This window comes from Tamandua tetradactyla, chromosome 16 (genome assembly GCF_023851605.1).
Source record: "Tamandua tetradactyla isolate mTamTet1 chromosome 16, mTamTet1.pri, whole genome shotgun sequence".
Classification (NCBI taxonomy): Eukaryota; Metazoa; Chordata; class Mammalia; order Pilosa; family Myrmecophagidae; genus Tamandua; species Tamandua tetradactyla.
Window position 1 is genome coordinate 60782244 of NC_135342.1, and position 16643 is coordinate 60798886.

Here is a 16643-nt window from a genome sequence, read left to right on the forward strand (position 1 = left end):
ATTGAATTACCCGTCTGCTCGGTGATTCTCGATCTTTAGAACATTGCAAATGGAAAAAAAAATGTGTAGAAGTGGGTCTTCTGGAATGACTGAATGAGGAGCTCAACGTATTCTCCCCAAAAAGCAATGATCAAACTCTACAGAATTGTAGGAAAAAACTAAAGTCTCAGGAAATTGACCAAAAGTCATAAATTGGAAAGCATTTATTCAAGAAAAGCTTTTGAACTTGTAAGAAAAGTGAGAGTTTCTGACATTTAGTCAGGAGCTACTCCTAATTTTTTGTTCAGCTCTGTGGCCCCTGAAGATCTACCCTGGGCAGATGAGGTAAGCCATGGGGACGGGTAGTATTGCAGTCCTTTCAAGGAGGCTGGTTTTATTTGGAACAAAGGTTGGAAAAAAAACTCCATGCCCAGGATAGCTTTTGAAAACAGTTGAGGTCTAGTAGCAACAATCAAGGAAAAAAATGGTAGACCAGCCAGAAATTTTATCTGAAATCCAGGGAAAGGGACAGCAGATGCAAGCCCTGCTAAGATTACACTCACCCTTCATGGTCCAGAAGGCTATAAACATGTACAAGGTTACATTTGCTCAAGAGAGACCAAAAAGAACTCTTCAAGATACTTGTCTCTGGTTGAACATGAGATAGACTTGTAAACTCCCTGAATTTTGAAAGCATTTTCCAAGCCAGACAGAAATCCCATGATAAAGAACAGAAAGGACACTTGCTTGATTTAAGTAAAACCTTTGAATGATCATTCTGACCCAGCAGCATCCCCCCCAAAAAATGAGGTATAAAAATAAGAATAAGGTGCAAATAAAACTGTTTAAAAATGAACAGAGGAGAACAAGTGCTAGAGAAAATGTGGAGAAAGAGATATGCCTATTCACTATTGGTAGGGAAGCTGAGAGGTGCAGCCCCCTGGAGTGCAGCAAGGTGATTCCACTGGAGGCTAAGGGTTGGGTTGCCATATGATCCTGCAGTCCGGATGCTAGGTAGATACCTGGAGGAACTGAGAGTGGGGACTTGACTGGACATTTGCACACTGGTGTCTCAATCATGGAAGTGGCCTAAAGGTACCAATGACTGAGAGAAGGAAGGGAAAACTATGGTGTATACATACAGTGGACTAATGAGCAGCTGCAAGAAGGAATGAAGTTGTGAGCATGCGGCGAAGTGAATGAATCTTAAGGACAGTATGTTGAATGAAATGGCAGAAACAAAAAGATAAATATTATCATGGCTTACTCATATGAGCTAACTTAATGTACAAAGTCGGAGAATTGAAATTGAAAGCATGGGCTATCAGGTTGGGGCTTATTGTCAGGGTCCTAGATTGTAAGCTCTTATAGCAGTCACATATATTCATGAGGTGTAACTGTTTATTCTAAATTTTGAGATACTGAGCTGTTTTGAGTATAACCTGGTCACTCCCTGAAAGTTTAGGTATATATGTGACTCCTGAGACTTTGAGTTAGAGCACTGAAGCTATGAAAGTCAGCATTAACAGCAAGTGTTAAAAAAGTTGAAAGAATGATCAGACTTCAACTAGAGATATGAATGAAGCTGATTTAGATAGGACTAAGGTAGATCAGAATACAGGATAAAGGAAGATATGTTCCATATTTTAAAACTTCAACTTCTGTGTGAGACCAAAGGGAGATGTTTATTTGGTATAAAATTTATATTTTGGGTAGTGCATTATCTAATTTAACTTGTATGATCACTTGATTTGAACACCATAATTATATGGAATCTTGAATAGTGCATGAGATACTGTTGGTTTGTACAGACAAGAGTGATGCCATGATATATCCCAGAGTAATTAGGGCGGAGAATGAGAAAGTATTTGCAAAGTCCCCATGGGAACTGGGGAGAAAGGAGGAAATATTCAGCTTCCCCATCTGGGGAATTCCTGATATTCTCTCAAGCAGTGGGGCAACCAATTCAATAGGCTGAGCCCTCGATCTTGGGGTTTGCCCTGTGAAACTTACTCCTGCAAAGGAGAAGCTAAGCCTACTTCTAATTATGCCTAAGAGTTACCCCCAAAGAACATCTATTGTTGATTCAGATGTGGTCTCTCTCTCTCTAAGCTAACTTGGCAGGTGAACTCACTGCCCTTCCCCCCATGTGGGACATGACTCCCAGGGGTGTAAATCTCCCTGGCAACATGGGACAGGACTCCTGGGATGAGCCGGAATCTGGCATCCTGGATTGAGGAAGTCTTCCTGACCAAAAAGGGGAAGAGATAAAATGAAATTTCAGTGGCTGAGGGATTTCAAACAGAGTCAAGAGGTTATCCTGGAGGTCATTCTTATGCATTACATAGATATCCCTTTTTAGGTTGGTATATTGGAGTACCTGGAGGGAAATACCTGAAACTGTTCAGTTGTGTTCCAGCAACCTTGATTCTTGAAGACAATTGTATAACTGTATAGTTTTTTACAGTGTGACTGTGTGATTGTAGAAACCTGTGTCTTAAGCTCCTTTTATCCAGGGTATGGACAGATGAGTGAAAAAATAAGGATAAAAACCAAATAATAGGGGGATCTAAAGGTTAAAAAATTGGTTAAATAGAAATACTAGTGGTCAATGAGAGGGAAGGGTAGGGAATGTATGAGTTTTTTCTTATTTCTTTTTCTGGAGTGATGCAAATTTTCTAAAAATGATTATAGTGATGAATACATAACTAGTTGATAATATTGATTGATTGTATACCATGTATGTACTGTATGTGTGTGGAGAGTTCTCAATTAAATATTAAAAATAGGGTGCACAGGTGTTTCAATGGTAGAATGCTCGCCTTCCATGCAGAAGACCCGGGTTCAATTACCAAACCATGCACACACACACAAAATAAAAACGAAACAAATAAGAAATAAATAAAAGCACTGAAAAAAACACTTAGCAATGACATTAGAGGCTGTGCATTGCTGAGGGAAACAGACTTCTCAGAATTAGTCCAGACAAGTCAACTAAACAAACAAATAAGGAAAAAGCAGCAGCAACAAGTTGGAGGCAGGGATCAGAATTCAGAGTTGCTACAGTACATTATTCGTCCAGTTTTCAACAAAAAATTATGAAACATGCAAAGAAACACAAAAGTATGATGCATAAGCAGAAAAAACAGCAGGTGGTAAAAACTATCTCTGAGAGGATCCAAATGTTGGTTCTTAATGACCCAAACTTCAAAGCTGCTATTATGAATGTGTTGAAAGAAATAAAGGAAACTGTTTAAAGAATTAAGGAAAATGTGACAATGATTCATCATAGAGAAAATATCAGCAGAGATCAAATTTATAAAAAGAGAATGTAATAGAAATTCTGGTGTTATTCACAGTAACTGAAATGAAAAACTCATAGGGGGCTCAACAGCAGATTTGAGCTGTTAGAAGAATTAGTGAACTTGATGATATATTAATAGAGATTATCTAGTCGGAAGAACAACAACAAAAAAAACCTCAGAGACTTGTGGAACAACAGCAAGTATACCTGTGAACATGTAAAAGTCCCAGAAGAAGAGTAGAGTAAGGGGAAGAAAAAATATTTTAAGAAAAAATGTCCAAAAGCTTCCCAAATTTGATAAGAGAAAACATTAATTTATAAATCCAAGAAGCTCAACGAATTGCAAGTAAGATAAACCTAGAGATCCACAGCTATACACATCATAGTCAAGCTGTTCAAAGACAAGGAGAATTTTGAAAGCAGCGAAAAAGATGTTCGTTACGTACAAGGGAGCCACAATGCGATGAACAGCTGCTTTCTCATCTGAAATCACAGAGGCCTTGAGTAGGATGATATAATCAAAATGTTGAAAAAAATGTAAAAGCACCTCGTTATTTCAAGTTGTTAATTTCCTTAAATTGTTTGCTGTCCAACCTCAATAAAATTAAAATATTAATGGCAAGGGTAAAAAGGAGTTTTCATTTAATCTTTTTGTTGTCACTTCCTATGCTGTTCTTCATCTCTGGAAATGTGAGAGTTTTCTTACCAAGAAATAAAAAGTAAAACCCTCCTGGTTTAAAAAAAAAAAAAAAAAATTCGAAGTTAAAATTCTTAAGAAAGAACCTCTTCTACCTTGATTTCTGTTCTTTTAGGAAAATAATCAACAATTGACAACCTAGAAGACTATTTCTGAAAGAAAAGATATAGCAGGTTGAATTTATTATTAGGGAATTTCTAAAACTGACGTCTTTTATTAAAATAAGTGGGAAAAAATTAAGCTTTGTTGCCTAGTTCCCAGACTGAAGTATATCACTGCATGGTACATGCCATTGCTTGTGATAAAAACCTGATGTAATATAGATATTATATGATGTAATAAAAATTTCAAAGCAGGTTATCTCAACCATTCATTCTTCAGTCTACACTTCTCTGTAGCTTTCTAGTCCCAAAATCAACTGCAAAGTAATAGAAGTAAAGGGACAATGAAGTGTAGAAGTTGGGAGCAGGAGTTTCATTGTCAAGTAATTATAAATCCTGGCCCCACTACTTATCAGTTATAATGCTAGCAAGTTATTACATCTCTCTGGGCCTCAGATTTCTCCTTTATAAAATAGGAGCATTCTAGCTCACAAAATTATGGGCAGTTCAATGAATAGCATGTAGAGCTATGCCTGGCATAGTACCTGACATATAGTAAATTTCGTAAATGAAAACTTGTGGTTTTGCTATAATTTTCACTTGGGAATTTTATTTTACATTTAAGATTTCTACTGTTCTCAAGGGATCCTCAAGTCTGTCTCATATAGTCATATGTACTTGAGCAAAGCATGAATTTCAACACTCCCTCATGGAGGTGTTTCTGCTAGAATGAGCCCTTTCTCTGAGGAGTGAGTCTGAGTGGCAGCCTCTCTTCTGTGTCTCAACACAATGTTGTTTCTGCCGATTGACACCACAGGCTGATGTAACTCTTCCGAATTAACCAAAACCAGTTATTTTGCAGTCACCTAAGTTTATTGTTAATGTCACTTCAGTAATGTAATAAAATTTGGTATAGATTTAAAATGATCATATTGTATAAATTGAAACATTCTTGAAAGTGAAAGAGATGTTTAAAATAATTAAAATTATATAATGTTTTAATTTTTTTAGCCTACATATTAGTTTTATTATGCTGTTAGACCAAGGAAAATAGTTCTATTCAAAAATGACCTTCAAAAATAAGGTTTTCTTTTAAAATCACAATAACATATCTGTGTACATTAAAGCAAAATAAAAAATAGATCTTTATGTTATCTTAACATTAAAATATAGCTGGCAGAATAATTAATATTGATATCAATTCTTGTGCTTTATTGGTTTCTTAGCCATATCTGGAGTTAATATTTTTCTGGTATTTCTCTGAAGAATATATAGATATTTTTAACATGGTCTTATTTTATTTTCTTCGTAAAATTACCTGAGATCTTCTTAAGAGTTGCATACTATAGATAATGAGCTAATAAATGTTAAACTGTTGACGCTACTATTTTCTGTAGGCTGACACTACTATTCTCTGTAGGTGCTAACATGTTGAGGTACAAAATAAGCTCAGAGCTAAATTGAGGATATTCACCATTCCATTTTTTGTGTGTAAATATTTCAGCTGAAATATTTTCACAGGTGTTATCTTTTTGCCTTATTTCAGAGTACCCTTCTTTGACAAATATTGTTATAAGACTGAGCATATCAGTGAGATGTCTGTTTATTATCCTATTTTGCCAAATGCAGTTGATTCCGAATTGTAGCTCCTTAAATGTCAATCAACTCCAAATAAAAATAGGAGCCCCATCAAAAAATTCTTGCCAAAAAGAAATAAAATACTTGAAGATTGGAGAAGACATGAAACTATATTTTAGTGGACACGTGCATTTATAAAATCATAAGAATCTATTAGAAAAATTGATACATTAATTTAACAAGGTCTTTGGATATAATACAAACAAAAATCAGTTGTACACAAAAATCAGTTGTGTTTCTCTATTCCAGAAATAAATGGATCCCTGCTTAAAGACAGAGGTGCAAATGTGGAAAAAAATGGTCTCTTCAATAAATTGTGCTGAGGCAATTAAACATCCCTATAGGGAGAAAATTTATTAGATCTCCTTACATCATTTACAATAATCAATTTCTAGTGGATAGTTTATGAAATATATAACAGTATAGCTTTTAGATGAAAATGAGATATCTTTGTACCCTTGGAGTAGGCAAAAATTTATTCAGCAGGACCCATAAGATGCTAAGCTATAAAATGTAAGAAAATTTATCAGTTGAACTGTAGTATAACCATGAACTTCTGTTTATCAAAAGACAACATTCTTAAGAGATTAGAAGTCATCCTCAAGAGTTTGGGAAAGTATTTGAGTGCCTGTATCTGGCAAAAGATTCATACAAAATATGTATTAAAATCTACATTTCAGTGAGAGAATTTTTGCGAGGAGAAAAAAGCGCAGACAACCAAATACAAAAACAGGCTTTTTACAAATGTGTATTTTCAAATGAAAGATGTTCACCTTCATTTAGTTATTAGAGGAATAATAATTAAAACCACAATTAAAAAACACAAGGTAAGGCCACAGTGGCTCAGCAGGCAAGAATGCTTGCCTGCCATGCCAGAGGACCCGGGTTCGATTCCCGGTGCCTGCCCACGTATTAGAAGAAAAAAAAAAAAAAAAAAAAACACAAGATACTACTTCACACCTATCCCTGAACAAGGCACCAAAACTTGAACAAAGCAAAACTTTAGCCCTAGACCTGGTGAAATTGCATTCATCTAGTCATTCGCTAAATATTTATCATGAGGCCTTCGAGCCCCAGGTATTGCCCAGTTAGTGATGACCAGGCTACATCTCTTACACTCAAGTAGCTTATCGTCTAATGGGTTAGAAGATTTTAAAAAAAAGGAAAGGAAAGGAAAAACTTTTTAAGATAATACCAAACGTTAGTAAGGATCTGGAGCAGCAACTGGTATGTTGGCTATCTAAACTGGTACATTTAGAAAACTGGCAGCGAATCCCCAAGATCCAGTGATCCAGCAGTTCTACTTCAAGGTATATTATGCAACAGGAATGAATACATATATTCATCCAATGATGTGTACTAGAACATTTGTGGTATCATTATTAATAATAGCCAAAAATTGTAAACTTCCCAAATATCCGCAACAGCAGAATAGATAAATTGCACATTCACACAGAGAAATACAATGAAAATGAAAACTGCAACTAGCACACCAATATGGATGAAGTTTGCAGATATATTGAGTGGGGAAAAAAATCCCAAAAGAGTTCACATCCTGCATGAATCCATTTATATAAAAGTACAAAAATGTACAAAACTAGTATATGCTGTTAGAAGTAAGGATAGAGGTTTACCTTTGGAAGAGAAGGCTAGTTACTGGAATCCGCAGAAGGTGGCTTCTGGCATGCTGTTAATGTTGCGTTTCTTATTCTAGATACTAGTTACATGGGTGAATTAAGTTGTGAAAATTCATCAAGCAATATTTTAAGACAGTGCTGTACAATAGAATTGAAATGCAAGCCACGTGTATCATTTAAAATTTTCTAGAAACCACCTTTTTCCCTTGGGAATAAGTATTTGAACCCCTGTGCGTATTTTCCATTTATAGCACACCTCAGTTCAGACTAGCCACATTCAAATGGCTAGTGACTACCGTATTAGAGAGCACAGCTTTAGATATGTATACTTTAAAAAAATTTTTTTCACCGTTAAATATATAGAGAAAAGTGGAAATTTTCAAAGTTCTGTTTAACAAATAGTTACAGGGCAAATTTCAGAGTATAATATGGGTTACAGTTCCACAATTTCAGAAATTTCCTTCTGGCTCTTCTAATCCACTAGAAACTGAAAAGAAGTGTCTATGTAATGATTCATTAATGTTAATCATTTGTTAAATCCTAACTTCTCTGTTACAACTCCTCTCTCTCATTTAATCATTCTCTCAGTCTTCAGGTATAGTTGGGCATAACCATTCAAACTTCCATTTTGAGGATATATATACTTTTCTGCACATATAATATGCTTCAGTAAAAAGCTTAAAAAGTTTTCTAAGTGAAAGTATTTCTCAAGCAATTATAGAAACTCAAAATTAAATGTTGTTTGCTGATTGTATTTTCATTTAATTTTAGTTCCTCTATTTGTATGGATTGCTTTCAGTATCTTCTCCTTTGTATTCCTGATTTTCAATAATTGCAGTTTTCTGATAGCTTGAAAAACTGAAGTTTTTCACATTTCGTTGAATTATTTAATCAGAGATTTGCAACTAATTTTGAACAAAATGCAACTCCAAGGACTCATTTACCAAGAGAAGGTCAGTGCCCTTGTAGAAGTTTAGGTTAATTTCAGACTATTTTTTCAAAGGCTTTGGTTTCTCTAAAATCCAATTGATGGGCAGCAAAAAAGGATGGGTAGTGTAATAAGGTTTTTTTATTCAGATCAGCATTGTGAAAAATTTTGTTTCACATCCTTAACTGTGATGTATTAAGATATTAATAATTTTATATAACTAACTTCTAAATGGTTGGTAGAAATAATTATGAATTACATGTGAACCACTAGTTATAAGTGGATTGTGTGTGCCACCAACATTTGTATTTATATTATCAATATAAGGAACACTATTTACATATTAGTTGTGCTTTTTAAATAAATTTGCCTTGTCAATCAGAAAAAGATGTTTTACCTTCAACAGAATGGCCTTTCAGAAGTTTTCCTTTGGATTTGGTTAGAAAAAGTAAACCGTTATTGGAATTAGCATGTATGAAACTGGTATTTAACTATTTGGAAGATTTTTCTGTTAATGGAGCCAGTGTACAAACAGCTTTGCTTTTTGTGCATGCACAAGGATGGAAGTAAAATTAGTTTAGAAGTATCATTTGATTTAAATCTCTATAGAGTAGTGTCTTAAATATACCATTTGCTGCTGCGTATGTTAAATTGTCTTGAAAGTAGATGCTGATGCTTCTTCAGCAGATTTTTTTCTTTGGGTTTTCATGTGATCAGGGATATCATTCAGGTCCCCACAGAGAGTGGTAAATGTCTATGTTTTGTGCAGATTACACATTCATCATCAGTTTTCTTGGAAAACAAATTTGATTGTTAATTTTTTACTAAACGTGCTTGCATTTTAAAAACTCATTGCTACAGAAAGGGCTTGTGAAAGAAGTTTACTAGACCATTAAATATAGTTACAGTTTTAGACAATATAATTAGATAATATTACTTCAGCAAAAGTGTTCAGAATGTTCTCTATATGCTTTATCACAGGACTGCTAAGCCTCTCCTTCCCACATGGGTTTCACATACACCCAGCCATGTTTCCTCATTACCCCATCTGGCTGCTTTCTGCTAATTGTGGAGATTATTATTAACAAGTGGCTGGTGTAGGGATCATTGTCGAAACCTCTCCAATCATCCCCTTGTAATGGAAGGAATTAGTTGTGCCTAGCCATTTGAGCATGTAGTTTTATCAGCAAGTGCCCTTTATGTTGTCCTTGAAAAGGATGTGTTACTTACATTGCAACATGAAAGGATCAGGATAACACCGGTAATGTTTGAATTACTATAACTTCCCTAATCACTAGTCATCTTTCAGATTTATCTGTTTAAGTGAGAACTGATCCCTGCACATATATCTCAGATAGCCCTAGCAAAAACCAAAATAGAGCTGGAACTACAAAGTAGAGGGCTACCATTTCTCTCTTGGCTATTTTACTGTAACTTTTAATAATAATATATTTTTTAATTTTAATGAAAAAAATTCATGACCATTGCTAGATTAATATATTAGTGGCTAATTTCCTTAGGGAATTAGGTCACATGTTCTGTGATATGTTCTCGTTTCATCCTATAATTTCCCTTTACTGTACTTAATCACAGTTGGTAATTACATATTGATTTGTGTACTTATTTTTTCATTGCCCACTTGTCCCACTAGACCAGAAGCTGCGTGAGGAAAAGCACCGTTTGTTCCCTCATGCTGTATCCATGCCACCTAGCGCAGTGACTTGAATGTAATAAAGTCTCACTGAATGTTTGTGGAATAAATGAAAAAGTGAATGAATGAATGCACAGAATAGAAGGAATATCCTGTCATTAGCAGATGTGTCCCACTTGATACTTAACCAAATAATAGAAAGTCTTTGGAAGTTGGGAACAGCATCCTTTTGCATTTGCCTCTTACTTGTGTAGTACATTCTGAGAATACAATAGATATGTGTAATAAGCTTTAGTCAAATGTGTAAACTTTATAAATACATCAATGCTTGTACTAGAACTTATTGCATGTTGTCAGGTTAGTGTATTTAAGTACTTTTTATGTTAATCATAATTAATCTTTATAACAGTCGTGTGAGGTAAGTATTACCGCTGTGCCCATTTAACATGTGAGTTCACTGAGTCTTAGAAAAATGAAATATCCTGTCCTAGGTCATAAGCTAGTAAGTGCATGGTAAGAAGGGGAATTTATCACACCTTTCGATTCTGTTTGTCTTAGACATTGTATCAGTAAAAGCTCTTAAGTGGTAAACAACACTGTTAATAGTGACAAAGGATTTCTCATACAGAACAAGATATCCAGGAGTACACAGTCTGAGCTTAATATAGCAACTCAGATTATATCATCATGGACCCTGGGTCTTTCTTCTTCTTGCTCTTCCATGCTCAACCTGTGATTTCACTTCATTGTTATGTTTGCAAGATAGTTGCTGCATCTCCAGGCATTATATGAGAGTTCCAGGAAGAAGGATAGGTGAAATATATCTAACGACTTTCTTGGAAGCCCCAGTGGGTGACATATACTTTTATCTCGTTGGCCAAACCTGAGTTATGTGGCATTGTATAAATGAGAGAAGATGAACATTGATGACTTTTTGGGTATTGTTTGAATCTTCTAGTTTTTTCAAGTGAACCATCAAAAGTCCTAGTATTCACTCACCTGCCCATGCCAAAAAAAAAAAAAAAAAAAAAAAGTCCTAGTATTCAAAAGCGTATGATTGCAAAAGTTGAGGATCCTATGCTGTAGATAGATAGCAAGGGGGCTGTTTTAAGTTGGGGTGTATTGTGGATGCACTTGAGAAATAGCATTCTCATGGCTGTGTGTAGATTGGGTGATAGAATGGAAGCAGGAGGAGACTGTTTAGGAAACCTTTGGAGAAATCTAGATCTTAGTGGCGTTAACTAGGAAAATATTCACAGGAATGAAGAGAGTACTGAAGATTCCAAAAATACTTAGGTCAAATGAGTAGGACTTGGTGGTTGGTTGAATCTGTGCAGGTGGGGAGAGTGAAGACCCAATGGTGGCCCAGATTTCTGGCAGGAATGAATGAATTGTGCCACCAACTCATACTTTAGAAGAGTTTAGAGGGAAAAAATTAAAATTTAATTGGTGAGTTGGGTTTTTAGACACACTGAATTTAAGATATCTAGATTTTCTTCATATGCTGATCTTTTACAGTGAATTGAGAAATGTCTAGGATTTATTATACAAGTTTTTTTTTTCTTAATTCCCCTTAGAATTTGTTAGCTTTTTGTTTAGAAGTTTTAACATTTATATAGTCAATTCTGTTAATCTCTCTTTTATTTCCATCTTTATTGTCATAACTATAGAGGGCCTTATCCCCAAATTACTTAAGTGTTTACCACGTTTTTGTGGGTGTGGGTGTGCTTCTATGGTTCTGTGATTCTGTGGAGGATGAAATCAACAGGAAGATTTCATCAGGAGTTTATTTTGTTAATGGAATGAGGTAAGACTCTTTTTTTCTTAAGTAATTGCCCTCTTTTGCCTCAGTGCTATCTATTATCTTTGTTAAACTTGCATAATTTTTAAAACATCAAATAAGGAAAAAACTACAAGCCATGAAGATAGCCATATTTTATCCATATAATGAATGTTAAGGAAAGAAAGGGAAAGAGGATTTTGAATTGTTAGAATGTAGTTAGACATGATTACTATTTCAAAAGAATACTATAAGCCATGAGAATGCTGGATTTTTCTTTTAAAAATATCTGACTTTAATTTTTTTTTTTTTAACATGGGCAGGCACGGGGAACCGAACCCGGGTCCCCGGCATGACAGATGAGAACTCTGCCACTGAGCCACCATTGCCCGCCCTGACATTAATTTTAAGGTGTTGATGTTTCAGGAAATACTCTTCTGTTCATTTCCTTCAAAAAAGAAAACATCCCCAAATTTTAAATATTCATTATAAATCAAATTTAAGGCATATATTTTATGTATTCTGACAGCAGGAGGATCAATTAGCACAACAGGCCTTTGAAGAGGCTCGGAGAAGGACTCGTGAATTTGAAGATAGAGACAGGTCTCATCGGGAGGAAATGGAGGTGAGAGTTTCACAGCTGCTGGCAGTAACTGGTTAGTACTTTCCCCAAAACTCTCAGGCTGTTTGTGATGTTTGTGCATAATGTTTTTAAATAATTTAACTTTCATTTTAAAAGTGTCTTGCATTTAAATGTATTGCATTTAAAACATGTCTTGCGTTTTAAAAAAGTTGTTCTCTGTGACTTGTGTTTGATGAAATGTAATTGCTGTTAAGAAACTTAATTAATCTAGGGCAGGCCACGGTGGCTCAGCAGGCAGAGTTCTCGCCTGCTATGCCAGAGGCCTGGGTTCATTTACCAGTGCCTGCCCATACAGAAAAAAAAAATAGTAAGAAACTTAATCTAGTTTTAAGGTGCACATGAATTTCTCATTTGTCCTCAATAAAAGCATTTACTATATAACAAGTTATTTTTTCTCTTAATTCATTGATCCAATATCTTACCTTTTTCTCTTAATTATTTCTCAGATTATTTGTAAAAATTACCTTTTGTTAACATAGAATGTATATTTTTAGAACCTTTCTAAAACCGTTTGGAAATAATACTCTCCATTTTTTGGTGAATATTTGTTAATTTTGTAGTAGCATAATTTTTGGTGATTTGTGTAGAGGAAAATTTAATATTTTTTAGCTGCTCAAAGGGTGAAATTAACAGACTTTTTTTTTCATCTGACCTTTTTTATTGTAAAATAAAATGCAGATGAGAAAACCTATACAAAACTAATGTAGCCTAATCAATTATTATAAGGCTAATGCCATTATAACTCTTATCCCGCTCAAAATAATCAAACTTTGACAGCCATCCAGAAGCCCAAATTTCTGTATGCACATCTAATCACAACCCTCTTCCTCCCCTCAAAAGTAAACATTGTCCAGTTTTTATAGTAATCACTTCCTGGTGTTTCTTTATAATTTTATACCCTTGATTTCAGTCTTAGACACTGAAGTTCAGTCTTGCAGAGTTTTAAAATTTGCTGTCTTTACAGATATTTGCCTTTTTTTATACATATAAGTTTACCTTGGTTTAACAAAGCTCAATTATAAAAATCTGTAAAGTATATATACAGTTATTCAGGAATATATTTATATAAAAAGTATTCTAAAAAGTTAATTGCTCAGGGGAAATTCAAGAGTAGTTTAGTGGTAGAATTCTCACCTGCCATGCAGGAGACCCAGGTTCGATTCCTGGCCCATGCACTTTTCCAAACAAACAAATGAAAAACCATATAAACAAAAATTCAGCAAATAATGCTGCAATAAGGGAATACTGACATGAAAAAAAAATGAAATGTGACCCCTGCCATACAGCATACAAAAAAGAAAAAAAGATAGTTGCTCAGGTTCTTGCACGCCTCCAACATGTAGTCAGAGGTGAGCAAAGAGTTAGAAACAACAGTCAGCCTTCCCTCGAGCAACAGAAGGAGGAGTGGAAATGCCCAAAGTAAAAAGGCTAACATATCACAGAATCAGGATGAGGACTGGTCCTAGAATGTAGCCAATCTCTAAGCATCAAAGTGATGCTCTTGCAGCATGTCTCCTAGGCTGGATTTTGGATCTCTGTAAGGAATGGCTAACAGTGGATATCCAGTCATCTGCTCTCCAGTTCGCTGAATGATCCTGAGCAGGAATATGCTTTTGACTTCACTTCAATTCAGTTACATTTTTACTGTTGACTCAAGTGGCAATGAAGAATTTGAAGTCATTCTGGCCAGAAAGAGAATGGAAGAGAAAAGACAAGTCAGCTGTCTGGTGATTAATGCTCAGACTCCAATGAAGAATTCTTTGAGGGAAAGAAACCTAAGCTAATTAAAATAAGAAGTGGATGTGAGAGTCTGGAAAAATCATTTGAAACTGAAGAGGAAGCTTCCATCCAGGAGCCTCCATTACTTATCATTGATGATAGTAATGATTTGGAGGGCCAAGTTGTGTTAAAAGAATCTTTACATGATAAGGGCTAAATTTCCTTAAATAGAGCTGGATGAATTTTCTGTCCCTAAAGGCAATTCTTCCAAAGATGTTGGTGAGCAGAATGTTGGTGAAAATATCTACCAACCACCAAAGGAGCCTGAAGCTGCACTGGTGAATTTAGAAGAAAATGTGCCAGCTAATGAAGAGCCTGAACCTGTGGTAGAACAACCATCAGAGAAAAAGAAAGCTAAGACCAAAAATACATCCGTGATACATGCTGTTACAGGATGAAAAAGGCATGTGCCTTCAGAGAAGAAGAAACACAGCTCAGTAAAATTTGAAAACTGCAAGTTTGAATTGCATATAGCCTACTGGTTACCAGTTTACACTAAGTCAAAGCAAATACAATGGAAATGGCCAGAAGGTGGCACTGACAGGAATCCTGTGTGCAAAATATCTGGATATTTCTTGCTTAACCTAGAAAACTCCAAGCAGTATTCTAGAAAGAATTACAAGCACATTAAGGATAAGCTGGTTCGAAGGATTTATAGCACTTTTAACAGTTCCTTCTCTGATTAAAAGCTGCTGGAGAAGATACACATAGGCTGGAACAGAAAGATGCTTAAAATGGTTGTCTTATGCCCAACCAGCAAGAGATAGTACCTGATGAAAGAGCGCCATGCCAAGATTGTGATTTCTTTGAAAGTCTGTGACTCTGCAGACTGACTCCAGGACACCTTGATTCATGAAATATGTCATGCAGCCTCCTAGCTCTTTGATGGTGTCCATGACTCCTATGGTGACACATAGAAATATTATGCCTCAAAATCCAATATGGTGCACCCCGAGCTGTTCAGGGTCACCTGTTGCCATAACTACAAGATCAACTACAGGATTCATTATGAATGAACACTGTGCAAATCGAGGGTTGGCTCGTACACCAGATCATTAAACACTGATTGCTTTATCTGTGCTAGATGCAGGGGATCTCTGTTCATGCTTCCACTAACTCAGAAAGATGGAGCCCCCATTAAGCCTCATATAAGACCATTTGTCAATAAGGAGAATTATAAAGCAATTAAATGTGAGTTGGAGGGGATCAGAGTCGAGAGGTTATCCTGAAGGTTATTCTATGCATTAAATAGATATCACCTTATTAGTCAAGATGTAATGGGAGGGTGGAGGGAACTGCCTGAAAATGTAGAGCTGTGTTCCAGTAGCCATGTTTCTTGAAGATGATTGTATAATGGTACACCTTTCACAATTTGACTTTGTGATTGTGAAAACCTTGTGTCTGATGCTCCTTTTATCTAACTTATCAACAGATGAGTAAAACATATGGAATAAAAATAAATAATGGGGGAACAAATGTTGGAATAAATTTAGATTGAAATGCTAGTGATCAATGAAAGGAAGGGGTAAGGGGTATGGTATGTATGAATTTTTTTCTGTTGTCTTATTTTTCTGAATTGATGCAAGTGTTCTAAGAAATGATCATGATGATGAATATGCAACTATGTGATAATATTGTGAATTACTGATTATATATGTAGAACAGAATGATCATAAGTTAAGAATGTTTGTGTTTGTTTTGTTGTTATAGTTTTTATAAAAATTATTAAATTAATTTTTTTTAAAAGTGAGTTGGAGGGAATCAGCCATGGGGATGTGATGAAAGAGCTCAGCAAGGTATGTTGCCAAAAAACAAAAGTGAGATCCTTGAAGTTTATCTGAGAATATATTTGTGTGGGCCGAGAAGTATTAAAATCTTTTTCTATGAAATAACAAATATTAGATTTCAAGTACTTGTTTTAGGTTCATGTTGTTAATGATGGTTGTTCTTAACCAAGGATTCTGTTGCTAAACATCTTTTGGCCTTGACAGTACTTCTGATCCATCTTGGATCTTTGACTCCATAGTTTAGAGGTTTAGTGCAAAACGCAAAAGAAAAGTGAGTTTTTGAGAGTTGTAGGTTGAGAGAATGAGAATAATGCTGGAAAGAGAACAAGTCTTAAAAGGCAGCACTTCAAAACCAAAACCAGGGCTGCTGTCTGTTATAACCTGTTACACCTACCTAGAAATAGAAGACAAACAAGTTTCATGAATTTAGTTGCTGTCAACATTGAGCGAAGCTTTCTAAGCTATGTAATTGTCCACAGAATTAAGTAAACTGTTTTCTGCATTGCAAAAAAAAAAAAGTAAACTAACAAAATCAAAATATAAACTGGAACCGGTTTCCTATGAATTCATAGCATAATAAGTATTTTCAAAATATTGTCAAATGTTGTATCTGTCATATACCTCAGGTTTATAAACTTAATGCCATTTCACACAAATAGAAAAAGTTAGCACATGTTTATCTTTGATAATAAAAAGAAATATAATTATAAGATAATTAA

General features: G+C 35.1%; 1 protein-coding gene across 3 annotated transcripts in view; it reads left to right on the forward strand.

The window, feature by feature from the left end:
* Window positions 1-16643, forward strand: part of CBFB (core-binding factor subunit beta) — a 97558-nt gene that overhangs the window by 67341 nt on the left and 13574 nt on the right. The window contains exon 5 of one of the 3 annotated variants that reach the window (XM_077132683.1): window positions 12245-12340. The exons of 1 other annotated variant lie outside the window; for it this stretch is intronic. In XM_077132683.1, the coding sequence (XP_076988798.1) occupies window positions 12245-12340 (96 nt within the window). Of the gene's footprint in view, window positions 1-12244; window positions 12372-16643 lie in introns of all 3 variants that reach the window. One more of the 3 variants, XM_077132684.1, reaches the window with a different exon arrangement.